We start from the raw sequence: 15,341 nt of genomic DNA on the forward strand, positions 1-15,341 counted from the left end.
TTGCCAAGGTCTTACCTAGTAGGACTAATTTTAATGGTAGTGGTTACTATCACCTCAAAGAGAAAGCATAAACCAACATGAATGCTTAGAAATAGATGTTTGCATTAGTGGTGTGCAAGTTCAAAATGAGGAATCACAATTTACTTCCTATAAAAAACTGTGTCTTTGTGATATATGAAGTATCTCTACTTTTTCTCACATTATCCTGTAGTATATACCTTCCACCTTCATACAAGTGTATCCTGTCCTTTCTAATCTTTGCTTAATTTAAATGTAGGTGACATCTGGCTATTCTAAATGAGCAACCAAATGGACTTGGACCACAAGGGATATTTGCATCTCTAGTATTCATATCTCCCCTTCATGCTCCTCTTATTTAAATTCTGTCCACTCTTTGGGGATCTAGGTCTGCTCTATTGAAGCTCTCTCAGTTACTCTAGCACCACCTCTCCTTTCTCTGAGCTTTTTTGCATCTAAAGAAACTACCATATTTTTCAGTATTATTTCATACAAAACTCTAAGGGCTGTGAGCTCATTCTAAATTTTATGTATTATAAACTTTATGAATTTTACACTATCTAGTCCAGAGTGGACAAATTGGTCCTCCATAATTATACTTGGTCATTAATTGGTCAAAATTGATGTGATAATGGAGAGAGTAGCATGAAAACATATACACTGCTGCTGCTGCTGCTGCTGCTAAGTCGCTTCAGTCGTGTCTGACTCTGTGCAACCCCATAGACAGCAGCCCATGAGGCTCCCGTCCCTGAGATTCTCCAGGCAAGAACACTGGAGTGGGTTGCCATTTCCTTCTCCAATGCATGAAAGTGAAAAGTGAAAGTGAAGTCGCTCAGTCATGTCCGACTCTTGGCGACCCCATGGACTGCAGCCTACCAGGCTCCTCCATCCATGGGATTTTCCAGGCAAGAGTACTGGAGTGGGTTGCCAGTGCCTTCTCCAAACATATACACTAACATATGTAAAATAGTCAGTGGGAATTTGTTGTATGATTCAGGAAACTCAAACCAGGACTCTGTGACAATCTAGAGGAGTAGGATAGGGTGAGAGGTGGGAGGCAGGCTCCAGAGGAAGAGGACATATATATATCTGTGGCTGATCCAAGTTGATGTATGGGAGAAATCAACACAATATTGTAATTATCCTAACATTAAAAATAAATTTAAAAAAATTGGTGTGATATTTTTTCCTCCCTCTTCCAAATTATAGCAGAAATGAAAGGTCTCATGCATTAAATGGCTTTGGCAATGCAAAATACTTTTTGATTTTCATCAATCATGTATTCAAGAGGCAAATTATAGCAAAGGAACACTGCAAGGAAAGTAAACCTCATTTCTTAAAGGGGAACTTTCATATCACTCAACTTGCTGAGTAGTCTTGGGTTTGGCTTCTCTAATCTGTAGTTTCCTCATCTCTGAAAATGAGAAGTCATATTTTTGACCATTTGCCTCGTGCAGTTTTGTTGGGGAAATGTACGTGTCTGAAGATACCGCTGTTTATCAGCAGCTGCCTTTGTGATGAAGGAAGTCCCATTATCACCTGCTTTATGATTCACCATGCATAGGAAGGAACCTGGGAAGACCTAATATACATATTGCTTAGCAATTTTCCTGTTTTTTTTTTTTTTTTAATCTATCAGTGTGTTGTGAACTTCTTTTCTAAACACAATTCAGAGTTTTACCTCTTACTGTTGATTTGTTTCCAGAGTAGATAGTTCAGGGGAACTCTGTTTTTACTGGACTCTGACCCAAACTAGATGGCAGCAACTTGGTTTTGTGGTGAAACCTTTTTTATGTTTTGAGGAAGTAAAGGATTTGACATAGCTCTGCTTGGTGGGATGGGGTAGGAATTCCATCGTTATGGAAAGAAATGAAAATATGTCAGCCCATTACTTGTAAGTTGCAATAAACAACAGCAGTACTTGAATTTGGCTAAAGGTATTTTTGTGTCTTGTTGGTTTAATGGGGTATTGATGTTGCTTTGTTTTATAGAGAATTGCCCAGATCAAAACCCCCGTCTCAGGAACTGGGATCCAGGACAAGATTCTGCAAAACAAGTTGTTATCAAGGAAGGAGATATGTTTCGTCTGACCTCAGATGCCACAGTGAATTCTATAGTTATTCAGGATGGAGGTAAGTAACGGTCTCTGTCTATGGGAACAGCAACACTTGATGTTCTTTATGTAGAAAACTATCGTTGGCATTTAGAATGTGGTGTCACTCTAACTGTGGAGACAGGAAAGATTCCTAAGTTAGAAGTGTAGAATTCAACAGCGAGAAGGGCCTTAGGAATCACTCAAGTCAAGACCGTTGATTTATACAGAAAGAAAGAGCTCCAGAAGGTCATTTCTCATAGCTAAATCTTTGTTACAACTATGGAGAGTGATGAGAGAATTAATGTAGGTTAATATAGGTAAAAATGAGATTCAGATTTGTAGAGTCTTAGATATTTTTCTAGAAATGATTTACCTTTAAAGTGAATGGATTGAAATTCTTACACATGGGCATGTTTAGGGTGTTGAGATATGAATTCTCCACTTCTTTGTTTTTAAAACAGATTCAATTTTCTAAGCAGACTTTTAGTAAATTCTTTTTCCCAACTTAATTGCGGAAGTGCTTTTTCCCCTCTTAAGATGAAAGCTATTTTTCTGTATCTTAGAAAGATATTTCAGAAACTGGCTTACTTAGTGTTATTCCCTGCAGGACTGCTTGTATTTGGGGATGATAAAGATGGATCCAGAAATATTACTTTGAGGACTCGTTACATCCTGATCAAGGATGGTGGGGCGCTTCATATTGGAGCAGAAAAATGCCGCTATAAATCCAAAGCGACAATTGCCTTGTATGGCAAGTCAGATGAAGGTGAAAGTATGCCAACATTTGGCAAAAAATTTATTGGTGTGGAAGCCGGCGGGACACTGGAATTACATGGGACACAGAAGGCATCATGGACATTGTTGGTGAGAACTCTGAATTCTTCAGGCTTGACCTTTGGCTCCTATGCCTTTAAAAAGGACTTTTCCAGGGGCCTCAATGTGAGGGTCATTGATCAAGACACAGCCAAAATTTTGGAAATTGAGAGATTTGATACCCATGAATTCCAAAATGAAAGTAGGCGACTTCAGAAATTCCTGAGAGACCAGGATCCGGGACGGATTGTTGCCATAGCTGTTGGAGATTCAGCTGTTAAAAGCCTCTTACAAGGAACCATACAAATGATCCAGGACCGGCTGGGAAGTAAGCTGATCCAAGGGCTGGGCTACAGGTAGGCATGCATATCTTTTTTTTTTTTTTTTAGCATGAAGATATATTTTACAATTTTTTATTTATTTAATTTTGACTGTGCTGGGTCTTCCTTGCTGCAAGGGCTTTCTCTAGTTGTGGCAAGCTGAGGCTGCTCTCTAGCTGTGGTGCTTGGGTTTCTCATTGTGGTGGCTTCTCTCGTTGCGGAGCACAGACTCTAGGGCCCTCAGGCTCAGTAGTCGCGGCTTGAGGGCCCAGTTGCCCCTTGGCTGGTGGGATCCTCCTGGACCAGGGATCAAACCCATGTTCCCCTCATTGGTAGGTGGACTCCAAACCACTGGACTACCAGGGAAGCCCCATACATATCTTTTTTTTACTTTCCTTCCCCCTGCATATTTGAATCTGTGTCTGTGTGAGAGGAGAGTGTGATGGAGAAAGTCAGGTGTCAGAATGGCCACTACAATTTGGAAGTCTGGTTGCCTCTTGCTTTGAATTGGAGGACAGAATACTGGTTACAAAGCTCTTTTCAAAGCTTTGATTTACGAAACACTTTGTGAATCTTAGCATTGAACTTGTGAAAAATTAAGAACAGGAGTGTGGTTCTGAAAAACAATCAGTTTAAGGAAATTGACTTCTTCTTATAGTATCTTCTGAAGATCATATGAAATTCAGGCTAATTGAGGCACCTTATGAGTTGGAAGGGAGAAGGCAATGGCACCCCACTCCAGTACTCTTGCCTGGAAAATCCCATGGTCGGAGGAGCCTGGTAGGCTGCAGTCCATGGGGTCGCTAAGAGTCAGACACAACTGAGCAACTTCACTTTCACTTTTCACTTTCATGCATTGGAGGAGGAAATGGCAACCCACTCCAGTGTTCTTGCCTGGAGAATCCCAGGGACTGCAGGGCTTAGGGCCCCGTTCTGAGCTAGGGTGTAAAAGTTGTCTTAAAAGCATGAAGAGGGGTGGAACATGCACAGGTTTCTTTTTCTTTTCTTTCTTTCTCTTTTTTTCTTTTGTTTTTTTGAATCCTTTAATTTGAATCTTGTTTGATTGGCACTGTCCTATGAGACCCTGGCACAAGTTGGAGGGCTAGGAAGTTCATCCAAATAGTAGTATTCATTCCTATAATTTATTCTTGTCTTCTTGTGCCATATTCTGGTTAATCATGATTTCTTAATGCAGTTCTGGGGAAGTAGCTGGCTCAACATTTACAAAGAAAACAGAAGTTTTCTGCTTACTGTTCACAATAAAGTCAGGGGATATCTGCAGTGAAAAGTTAGAGAACTTCAAAACTGGCATGTTGAAATGATCTAGTTTCTCTTTTTTTCCTTTGATGGTTGATTTATCTAGTTATTATTTTTTCCTTTGGTTAGTGTTGGAATGGAATATTATCTGTAGAAGTTGTAGAGAAAATTAAGACAAAAATTAGTGAAGAAAAAGGGTCTGTAATGGTTTTAAAACTCTTTTTACTCACACAGGGAATATTTGTTGTTGTTCTGTCGCTAAGTCGTGTCCCACTCTGCGGTCCCATGAACTGCAGTATGCAGGCTTCCTTGTCCTTCACTATCTCCTGGAGTTTGCTCAAACTCATGTCCAGTGAGTCAGTGATGTCATCCAACCATCTCATCCTCTGTCGCCCCCTTCTTTTCTTGCCCCCGGTCTTTGCCAGCAACAGTCTTTTCTAATGAGTCGACTCTTTGCATCAGGTGGCCAAAGTACTGGAGCTTCTCTTCATGCTCATGTGCAGGTATTTCTGTAATTGATAGACCTAGGAGTGAAAGCATGGTCTGCTCAGATACCCACTCTATTTCATTATCCAGTAGTACCAGAGATAGTAACTTTTGTTTCTTTATGTCATTATTGTTCTAGATTTGTGTGATCATTAGCTCTGAATGTTTTGTTTAACTTTTGGGGTAATCTTCTCCCTATTGTTTTCAAATTCCTTTTAAAATATTGTGGCTGATTTGACGGAGAAATTAGAATTGTGATCCTTTGCCAATGTTCCTTTGCATTGCCATTATCTCCAGGGTACATAAACATGCCCCTTTGAAGATAATGTTCTGGCACGTTGAAATTTTCCTCAAGTGGAGGAGGGAAGTAGGAGTGTTTTGGAGATAGTGTCAGTAGAATAGAACATTGTTTAATAGTTGCTGAGGCAGTTCTGGTAAATAAAGGAAGCCTCTGATAGTCTTCCTCTCCTTCCCTCATATAGGAGATAATAAATTGAAGCATTCTTCATTTGATTCTTTCTGCTGTATCAAAGAATATAAATAGAGCTATAAAGCACAGTCAGCCAAAGAGTAGCTAATCCATGCAGGGGCGGGGGTGGGATTTGTAAGGATGTAGGCATGCATTGGTTAACTTTCATCTGTGAATATCCAGCCATCTGTCTAGCATAGATTATATTTGGCATTTTTTCCCCCTACAATAGGAAGCTGAGATTTTTCTTTTCATGTTTTAAACCAGGAGTCTTAAGGCTAATTTTCTGATGTTTTGTCTTTGTTCTTTCTTTCTTTCTTTTTTTTGAATTGACTTTGATCATAAGCTTGAGCAAAGTCCCTGGAATGTTTATCACAGTATCACAGTAATAAAATGGTGTTTTTCAAGTGTATGCTTTCAACAAATAGTTATAAAGCATATAAAATTAAAAACCTGTTGAATAGTGATTCTATAGCTTTAATAATATTAAACTAATAACCCAGTGGTCTCAGCTTTGTTTTCACATCTGAGATCTTAAAAAGTCCCATGCCCAGGGCCCACTGTACATCATTTACATCAGGATCTCTGAAGCATAGGACATCCTCCCCGCTCCCCACTGGCAGTGTGTGCAGTCAAAGATGACACTTTCTGTTCTAACCTCTGACCTGTGACTCAGGTTCTCAGTGTGGTTCCCAGACCAGCAGCATCAGCATCACCTGGGAACTTGTCAGTAATTCTATGGCCCCACATCAAACAATCAGAAGGTGGGGCCCAGCAGTCTGGTTTAACAAGCCTTACGTTTAATTCTGATACCAATGAGGTTTGAGAACTCCTGCTCTAACTTGGTGGTTTTCCAGTGTGGCTGCACAGTCAGAGCATCTGGGGAAGTTTAAAACAGACTAATGCTAGGCCCCACCTGTAGAGATGTTGGTTGTATTGGTGTGGGCTGGGTCTAAGCTTGGATATGTTTCTAAAGCTCCCATATGATTCTGTTATGTAGTTAGCTTTGAGAACATTGCAGAGATAAGAGTGGAAAAGAGACCAGACAATAATCATTTAAAAAGAAATGGGGGCTTCCCTGGTGGCTCAGATGGTAAAGAATTTGCTTGCAATGCAGGAGACCTGGGTTCAGTCCCTGGGTTGGGAAGATCCCCTGGAGAAGGGAGTTGCAATCCATTCCAGTATTCTTGCCTGGAGCATTCCATGGACAGAGGAACCTGGTGGGCTACAGTCCTTGGGGTCACAGAGAGTCGGACACACTGAGTAACTAACACACACTGGTGATCCAGTGGTTAAGAATCTGTCCTCTAATGCAAGGGATGCGGGTTTCATATCTGGTTGGAAACTGACACCCCACATGTTGAGTGGCCAGAAGATTAGAAAAAATAGTAAAAAAAAAAAAAAATAATGTGAATGAAAAGAGTGTGCATTGAGGAAGTCAATGATTAATTGAAATCATAGTAATCAGTGTTTCACCTGTTACAGAACTGGACAAACAGGGATTTAAAATCCAGGTGCATTTCCTTCTGTGATGTCAGTTTTTTCAGTCAAGTTTGTACTTGCAACCACATGTGGAAAAAGACTTGGAGGGATTGACAAAAATGAAATAGAATTAATAGCACCTGTCATAACATCTGTGTTGGGGATTTGGGTCAGTACCATAACAAATAATCAGTTGCACCTGCTCTTTTTCCTTCTAGGCAAGCTTGGGCTTTGGTTGGTGTCATTGATGGTGGCAGTACTTCTTGCAATGAGTCTGTAAGAAACTATGAGAATCATAGTAGTGGAGGGAAGGCTCTCGCCCAAAGAGAATTTTATACTGTGGATGGTCAGAAGTTCTCTGTGACAGCTTATAGTGAATGGAAGGAAGGTAGGCGAGCAGTTTATACTCTTGTTAATACGTTGGTAAGTATTGTGACAGACATTTTTTAAAGTGACATTGTATTCAAATGACGGTCTATTTCGATTTCTCAACCGGTTGAAGAAGAAACCTGTAGTTTTCCAACTATAGTTGATCTTTTAGGCTGAAACAAAACTTTTTTTTTCTGGATTAGAAAATGATCTAGTTTAGGCATCCTCAGTTGGACATTGTTCTTCATTCTTGAGTCATTAGGTGTGGTTAATGGATTTGTTTCCTAGATTTAGTATCAGTCGAACCAATCTGGATGTGAGCTGTCTTTTATTATGTTCTGTGATAGTGAACTGGTTTTGTACTTTGGATCTTATTGTTATATAGCTGTATGGACAAATATTACCTTTAAACACACGCTGTGTAAACAAATTACTCATTTTCTTGGCAATGTTTCCATGATAATTCAGCTACTACGTTTATCTTATAGACAAACTGGAAAATGGAGAAAAGTACAAAATTAAAATTAATGTTTCACCCTATCATTCAGAGTTAATTAGCATTTAAAATCTATGTTCCCTCCCCTAGTGTTCATTTTGTCTTAACCTGCTTTCCTTTCCTTAAATAATATATTATAAAGTTATCTTAGGTCTTTACTTTTCTTGAGCATATTTTGAAAATTAGAATCCACCTTTCAGAAGAACTATCATGTCTAACAATGATACTCTGACTTTTTTTTTAATGGAAATTCACTGAAGAATTTCTGTATTTTGCTGCTAGATTTTTTTGGCTCCAGGTGAATTGGCAGTCTCCTGTCTGTGCTTGCCCACTACCTTTCTTTTCCAAGCCAGTATTATACCAAAATTAATGTCAAATGAGTAATTAAAAGGTGCTTTATTACATCTGTAATTACCCAGAAAGGTTTATTTTAGGCTGGCCACATACCTCTGTTTTTAGCAGTACTGTAGCAAAGTATTCACTGAAATGGATTTCTGGAGACAGAATGCCTAGGTTCATGTCCCAGCTCTTTTGCTTACTGTATGATGATGGCATATAACTTTTAACTTCCTAACCCTTAGTTTCTTCATCTGAAAGTGGGGATAATAATGGAACTACCACATAGGGCTGCTGTGAATATCAAACATGAAGAATATGACGTTTTTAGCACAGAGTATATAGTAAGCACTCAATAAAGGTTAGCGTTTTAACAGTAATGCAAACATGACTTGGGATATAACTGTATTTTGTGTCCTTGTAATTAAAAAAAGAGTCTTTTGCTTTAAAACAAACAGATAAACAGTTCCTGGTATATAATGGGACTTCCACATGCTCCATTTAAGGAGCCTTCTGAGTTTGAGGTGAGGAGATGGTATCTATTTATGGATGAGACTGGAATCAAGGCTAAGTTCTCTGCCTCCAAGACTATTGTTCTTTCAACCACATCATGGTTGGCCTCTGGCAAAAAACATAGGTAGATGAGAAATATTTCTGAGCAGGAATTTGGACTTGCATGAAGTGTTTAGTGGAACTTCTTTCAGTAGGATTCCAGGCAGAGGACGACAAACTTGGAGTCAACATTTCCTTTGTGAGAACTTTTGCTTACATTTTCACATTACCAATGACTGCTCTTTTCTGGGAAAGTATACATTCTGGCTATCTATTGTAGGATATTGTTTGTGTTCTGTGTTCTCAGTGTTTCCTATTTTCTGGAAGAGGTAGCAAGTCACTCCAGGAAGCTAGGATGATGAACGTATTTTCTTTCATACTTCCAGTTCTAGTGCCAGTAGGAGATATCTCAGGAAGGATTTTCTTCTACATCCAGAAAAAAGTGAAGAATTGTTGAATCATACAGATTTTTCTCTATGTAACCTTGCTTTTTTTTTTTTTTAACAGAAACAAATTCTAATGATCTTTTAAGTTAAAACTTATTTATCTAGAAAATTTTTTTAAAAACATCATTGAAATTTTTTATGAAAAAAAGTTAATATTTCTTAGTTTCCCTTTTTTAGATAAATCTTTTTGGTTAAATCTCAAATTTTGGGTAGTGATTATCATTGCTACCATGATATTTTGGCTTATCTTTACTCTTAACCTGCCTGTTTTAGTTCTTAGGAAGGAAGAATGATATAGAGGTTAGGAAAATTGGACTCTGGAATTAAATTAGCATTCATTGTGGGCTCTTTTTTCAGCTATTAGTCAGACTCCCTGGCCTTTGCTTCTTTTATCTCTAATGCATATAATAGTTCCTCTATCTCAAAGTTGTTTTGATGAAAGGTTATTATGTATGTGAAATCCCAATAATTGTTAACTGTCATTGATAGTTATTATCTTTATTTAGACAAAATTCCATTATGGGCTTTAGTATTTATGTGAAAGAAACATAAAGAAAAGACACTTTACATTTTTAGGTTCCTTCCTTTTTTTTTCTGTTTTGTTTTGGTGCTTTGTAGACACAGGAAAGCATGGTAGATCAGTCTAATGGAGCAGATTTCAGAACTTGCTCAGGTTAGGTATTATCAGGTATCCCTAAGACTGTAAGGATATTTGTATTATTCTTTGTGTCTTGCCTAAATATCTTGCATTTTGATTCCTCTAACTTAAGTAAATGAGTTTTTTTATTCCTATTATTGACTATTATATTTTTTTAAATTAAAAAAAATTTTATTTATTTGGCTGCACCAACTCTTAGTTGTGGCATGCGGGACTTTAGTTATGGCATGCAGGATATATTATCCCGACCAGGGATGGAATCTGGGTCCCCAAGCACTGCAAACTTGGAGTCTTAGCCACTGGACCAGCAGGGAAGTACCTCATCGACTTTTAGGGTCAGTATCTTCAAGTAGCCCCAGAGTAGTTTGTCAATTAATTGGAAAGGTGATACTGAAATACAGATAGTAAACAGATATCTTTGAAATACGGTGTTTCCCCACATTTCCATATTTTCCATAGCTTCCATCTATTCCATATTCATTTGCATTAAATCAGGTTTGGGACCATGACAGGTTGTATCATGGACACTTTGAGAAGCAGGGAACAGTGTAGAAGCAGTGCAGAAGCTTCTGCACTTGGTTGCATGTTAAAGAGTGCAAGTTAGAGAGATGTTGGGTCAGCTTTTCAGTTTCCATCTGCCTAGTTGGGAACCAACTCTGAATTTCAGAAGGGGGTCTCAGGAAAGATCAGTGATTAGTAGTTCCTGGATTGCATGTCTGATGTTACCCCAGGAAAGGTGCTGAGTTGGCCTGGGGCACTATCACGTGGCCTTTAGGTCCCTTTGCAGATGATCGTGGGGACACTCATCCCTTCAGTAGACATTTGATGAGTCTGCACTGTGAGACAGAGCAGTGAATACATGGTGCTTTGCCCCCTTCACTGATGTCGCTTCCAGGGAGGTGAGCTGTCTTCCCATTGGAATGATACTAATCATACCAGAGTCAAATAACAGAATAAGAATACTGGAGGAATGGTTACTTCCAAGAGGATGTTTGGGAAGTCCAGAAAGGTTTGCCTGAACTTTATAAGATGAATAGTATCTTGGTTGGTAAATTAAGAGTGGATGGACACTGTAGACAGAGACTAAATGATGAGCAGAGGTCTAGAAGTGAGAAATCACCTAAGGCCAGCTTTTATATTTAATGTTAAGATTCTGTGTGTTCATGTCCTATCATTTCCTGTGCATGGGTCAGACTGAAGCATTGCTGGCTTACATTTATCTTTCGATTTGTGAATCAGTTGAAGGGGTTGATTTTAGGAAAAAAAATCACTTTGTTTCTTGCTTTTTGGTCTAGGTATTTCTTTTTCAGGTTTCTGGGTAGAGGCCATAGATGGAGTAAAACTGCACCTGCTGGATGATGTTAGTAGTTGGGAACCCGGAGATCAGATTGTGGTCGCAAGCACGGACTATTCCATGTACCAAGCAGAGGAGTTTACTCTTCTCCCCTGTCCTGAGTGCAGCCGCTTCCAGGTCAAAGTCAAAGGTATCAGACTGCTCAGAAGGCTTCTTGGGAAACACTCTTCTTGAGATATGATTCTTGGGATTCTTTGTTTTTCCTTGAGTCGTCATTGTCACCATCATTGTCATCAATATTGAAGGTCTTAGCAGTGGGGAGCTTTGAACACTAGAGTCCCAGAGGATGTTGGATAAAAGTAGTCATCAAGCAATAATGTTGCTGTTAATGATGTATCATAGACAAATCAGTGTTTTTATGCCAGTTTCTATGTTTAAAAAAAAAGAGATGCAAACTAGATGGATTGAATTTTTTCTTTGAAGATGCTTTCAAACTTCTTTTTTATTAAATTTCTGCTATTAGATAATAGTAAACTAGGTTTATTTTTTAAATAGAAGTGTCTCTTTTTTATGTAAAAAAATGAAACTCACAGTCTTTGAGTGTCTGCTTTCTTGGCCAGAAGTAGATCTCACAAATATTTAAAATGAAACCGAAAAGATACTTTCATAAAACTACATTTCCTATCATAATCTTGACGAATGTATTTTTTGAGAGAGAGCAATATACAGTGGGATCCTTACTGTAATCTCTGTTTAGAAAGGATGACTGACATTTACCAGTTACTTATTTTGAGGCTGGTGATAGGCAAAGCTTCTTCCTTCATTGCCTCAGTTATGGAATTCATTGTGCATTCATTCATTATATTGCTTTCCATGCTTCTGTAATACAAATTATGCATTACACATTTATGATACAAAACAAAAGAATTTAGAGTAACTATTTAATAAGTACTCACTCAGTGGGTACTTTAGAACTTTCAAGGTTAAAGGAAACTTTTTTGCTTTAAAAAAAATGAAATTGACTCACTTGGCAGTTTTTTCCTGCTTCACTCAGTGTTGTACTCTTCCTTCTTGACCATACAGGCCATAAGCAGAAAACTGAAAACTAAAAAATCATCATACCATCTGGCATTAATTTTGTTTGGAAATTCCCATTGTTCCTAACAAGTATACATAATAATGAATCTCCATTATTTGGTTTATTTGTGTTTTTCCTTCCTGAGTTTGTATAGTTAAGATCAGATAAAAGCTCTTTGGTAAAGTGTTTCTAAGTTTTTAGTAAAGGTGGGGATTTAAATGTGCATAAGAAGTGGAAAGAAAAGGTCGTTATTTCTGGACTGTTAATGTCCAAATGCAGGTTACTTTAGCTTTGAAGGAGAAGCAAAAAAAACTTTCCACCCTATTATCAACATCTACAAAATCATTAGTTTTCCTAGGTACGGCATGCACTGGAGTATTCATGTATCCTCAGGGGAGTAGAACAAGAGCACATGGACAGGAAGCAGAGACAGCATGGATTCTTAGCTAGCTTCCAGATTATTGGTGCTGTTCAAGAGAAGACTGAACTATTGGCTTTGCCAAAAAGTTCGTTTGATTTTTTATGTAACATCTTCTGGAAAAACCCAAATGGAACTTTTTGGCTGACCCAGTACTTTAGGGAGGAGTAAGCTCTCTGTGTGTGGGTTTGATAGTTGGGAGTGAGGGTTAAGGGCATTGAGTGTGGGTGATTGGAGCAGAAAATCCATAAAATCTCTGCTTCCTGGGATTCTTTTGTTCTGAGGTATCGAAGAATGGAAACAAACAATAAATTTAATAATGTCTTGAAGTTACAAGATAAACATTACTGTCTTTTTGATATAAGTTTTATGTTTTCTTTGTTCTGATGTTATTTTTGCCTTGCCCTCATCGACCAGAAACGCCTCAGTTCCTGCACATGGGTGAGATTATAGATGGTGTAGACATGAGAGCTGAGGTTGGAATTCTTACCCAGAATATTGTTATCCGAGGAGAAATGGAAGACTCATGCTATGCTGAAAATCAGTGTCAGTTCTTTGATTATGATACCTTTGGAGGACATGTCATGGTAGGCAAAAGGATTTAATGAATTCTTTGAAACTGTGACTGCTAAGTACATGTTTGACAAAGCTTTCAAGTTTTGGAATGGCATCTTTATGGCTATTAAAATCACATTTTATTTCTCTTTTCAATGACAAGGAGATTTTAGATGATTAAAAGATAACATTATATCTTCATGTAGTTGATCTGGACTCTTAGTTAAATCATTTAAGAATTGTCCTGTGAAGAAGGAAATCAATTTATATTGGGAAGAATCAGTTATAAAGACAAAAAAAACCAAATAATCTCAGTATCATGCATGCAATCTCTGAAAGGATCAGGTTTTTTTTTTTTTTAAACATGATATTATGAAAGGGTAAGCAGTAGTGATGTACATATTCAAGATATGTTTCTGTAAAGATATTTTTTATATGCAGATTTTTTATTCTGTAAAAGTACTGAGCACTTATGCACTAAATGTTGCTCTGTGTACTACTAATCTATTTGACTCCTGGGCTGCATTTTGGCTACATGTGTCTTAAAATCAGTTTTGTGTGAGTAGGATATTATTTTTGGCTATGTTTCTGTTATGCTGATTTCTGAAATGTTGGTCAGTGTCATGACTTTGTTTTTAGTAGTGTGATTGAAAATCCAGAGTTTATAAATATTGAGACTGCCTAAGTTGTGGATCATAGAGGCATTTTAAAAAAAAAAACAGAAGTAAACAACATTATATGCTAACTAAATCATTGAGGGAGGATTTAGAAATAATTATTTATCAAACTTCAGTGGAGATTATAGAAATGAAAAAACAAGACTAGATAGGAAATGACCAAAATATTTGAACAAACCCACACATATATACAAAAATCATTTTTGTAGCCTTCCTGGTTACCTTTCCTTGATTCCTAATAAGAGGCTATTTTTTATTACTCTTTAAAGTATTCATTTATGTAAAGAAGCATTTGCTAAATTCTGAGCTGGAGATCCAGGAAAACAGGATGTAAAAGAAAGATGCTTTCATTTCTGGTCTCCTTCAGATATTTTCTATTAAAACAATATTTTGGGGGAATTTCCTTGGTGATCCAGTGGTTGAGAGTCCGCCTTCGAATGCAGGGGACTCAGGTTCGATCCCTGCTCAGGGAACTAAGATCCCACATACCACAGGGCAACTAGAGAGCCCATGCACCCAACAAATATGCTGCACGCTGCAACTAAGACCTGATACAGCCAAATAAATATTTTAAATAAAAAACAATGTATTTTGTTACTTTGCTTCTGAGCTACTTTACCCTAAGCTACTTTGCTTATGTGTTAGTTTGATTTTTGGTTATCTTATAGATAAAGAAAAATTTTACTTCAGTCCATCTTTCTCATGTGGAATTGAAACACATGGGTCAGCAGCACCTGGGGCGGTACCCTGTTCATTTTCATCTGTGTGGAGATGTGGATTACAAAGGAGGGTACAGACATGCAACATTTGTGGATGGCCTGTCTATTCATCACAGCTTCTCCAGGTGCATCACTGTGCATGGGACAAATGGCTTGCTGGTAAGTAACCTCATATTGTGTTGATATATTTTATGAAAACAGTCACCTCTCCTTCATTCCCATGACTTGTCAATTTTATACAAGTAAGCCGTTGGGCCACAAGTCTTACTCTGTCCTGCTTTCCTGAGAATTCTGCTGTTTTTCTCTGTTCTCTTAAGAGATCAGTGAACCCTGACATTTGACTTTGCCCCATCAGCTAAGATGAAAATTTTTTGCTTTTGTACTCAGCATGCCTCATGAATAGCACTTGTCAACCACAGCCAGTCTTGTTACCAACGACATTATACACTTGTATTTTGGCAGATAAAAGACACCGTCGGATTTGACACACTGGGTCATTGTTTCTTTCTGGAAGATGGTATTGAACAGAGAAATACTTTGTTCCACAATCTGGGACTCCTCACCAAACCAGGCACACTCCTTCCCACGGATCGGAATAACTCCATGTGTATCACCATGCGGGAAAAAGTATTTGGAAATTATATCCCTGTGCCTGCCACTGACTGTATGTGAGTAATTGGTGGAGTGAAAAGCTCACGTGTGATGGCCAAGGCCTGTTGGCTTTTGGGGATATGTTTAGTGGGAGGTTTTTAGAAGATGGGATTTTTCCTGACAAATATTTAAATCACCTTAAAAAAAATGTC

General features: G+C 38.1%; 1 protein-coding gene across 1 annotated transcript in view; it reads left to right on the forward strand.

The window, feature by feature from the left end:
- Positions 1-1,028: 1,028 nt before the first annotated feature.
- The window catches only part of TMEM2 (transmembrane protein 2), a 57,831-nt gene continuing 43,518 nt past the window's right edge, over positions 1,029-15,341 (forward strand). Inside the window, exons 1-7 of the mRNA XM_010860630.1 lie at positions 1,029-2,150; positions 2,721-3,282; positions 7,159-7,328; positions 11,093-11,281; positions 13,005-13,174; positions 14,488-14,697; positions 15,001-15,206. Coding sequence (XP_010858932.1) covers positions 1,991-2,150; positions 2,721-3,282; positions 7,159-7,328; positions 11,093-11,281; positions 13,005-13,174; positions 14,488-14,697; positions 15,001-15,206 — 1,667 coding nt within the window. The 5' untranslated portion in view covers positions 1,029-1,990. The remainder of the gene's footprint in view (positions 2,151-2,720; positions 3,283-7,158; positions 7,329-11,092; positions 11,282-13,004; positions 13,175-14,487; positions 14,698-15,000; positions 15,207-15,341) is intronic.

This window comes from Bison bison, unplaced genomic scaffold, assembly GCF_000754665.1.
Source record: "Bison bison bison isolate TAMUID 2011002044 unplaced genomic scaffold, Bison_UMD1.0 scf7180017864469, whole genome shotgun sequence".
In the NCBI taxonomy this organism is placed as follows: Eukaryota; Metazoa; Chordata; class Mammalia; order Artiodactyla; family Bovidae; genus Bison; species Bison bison.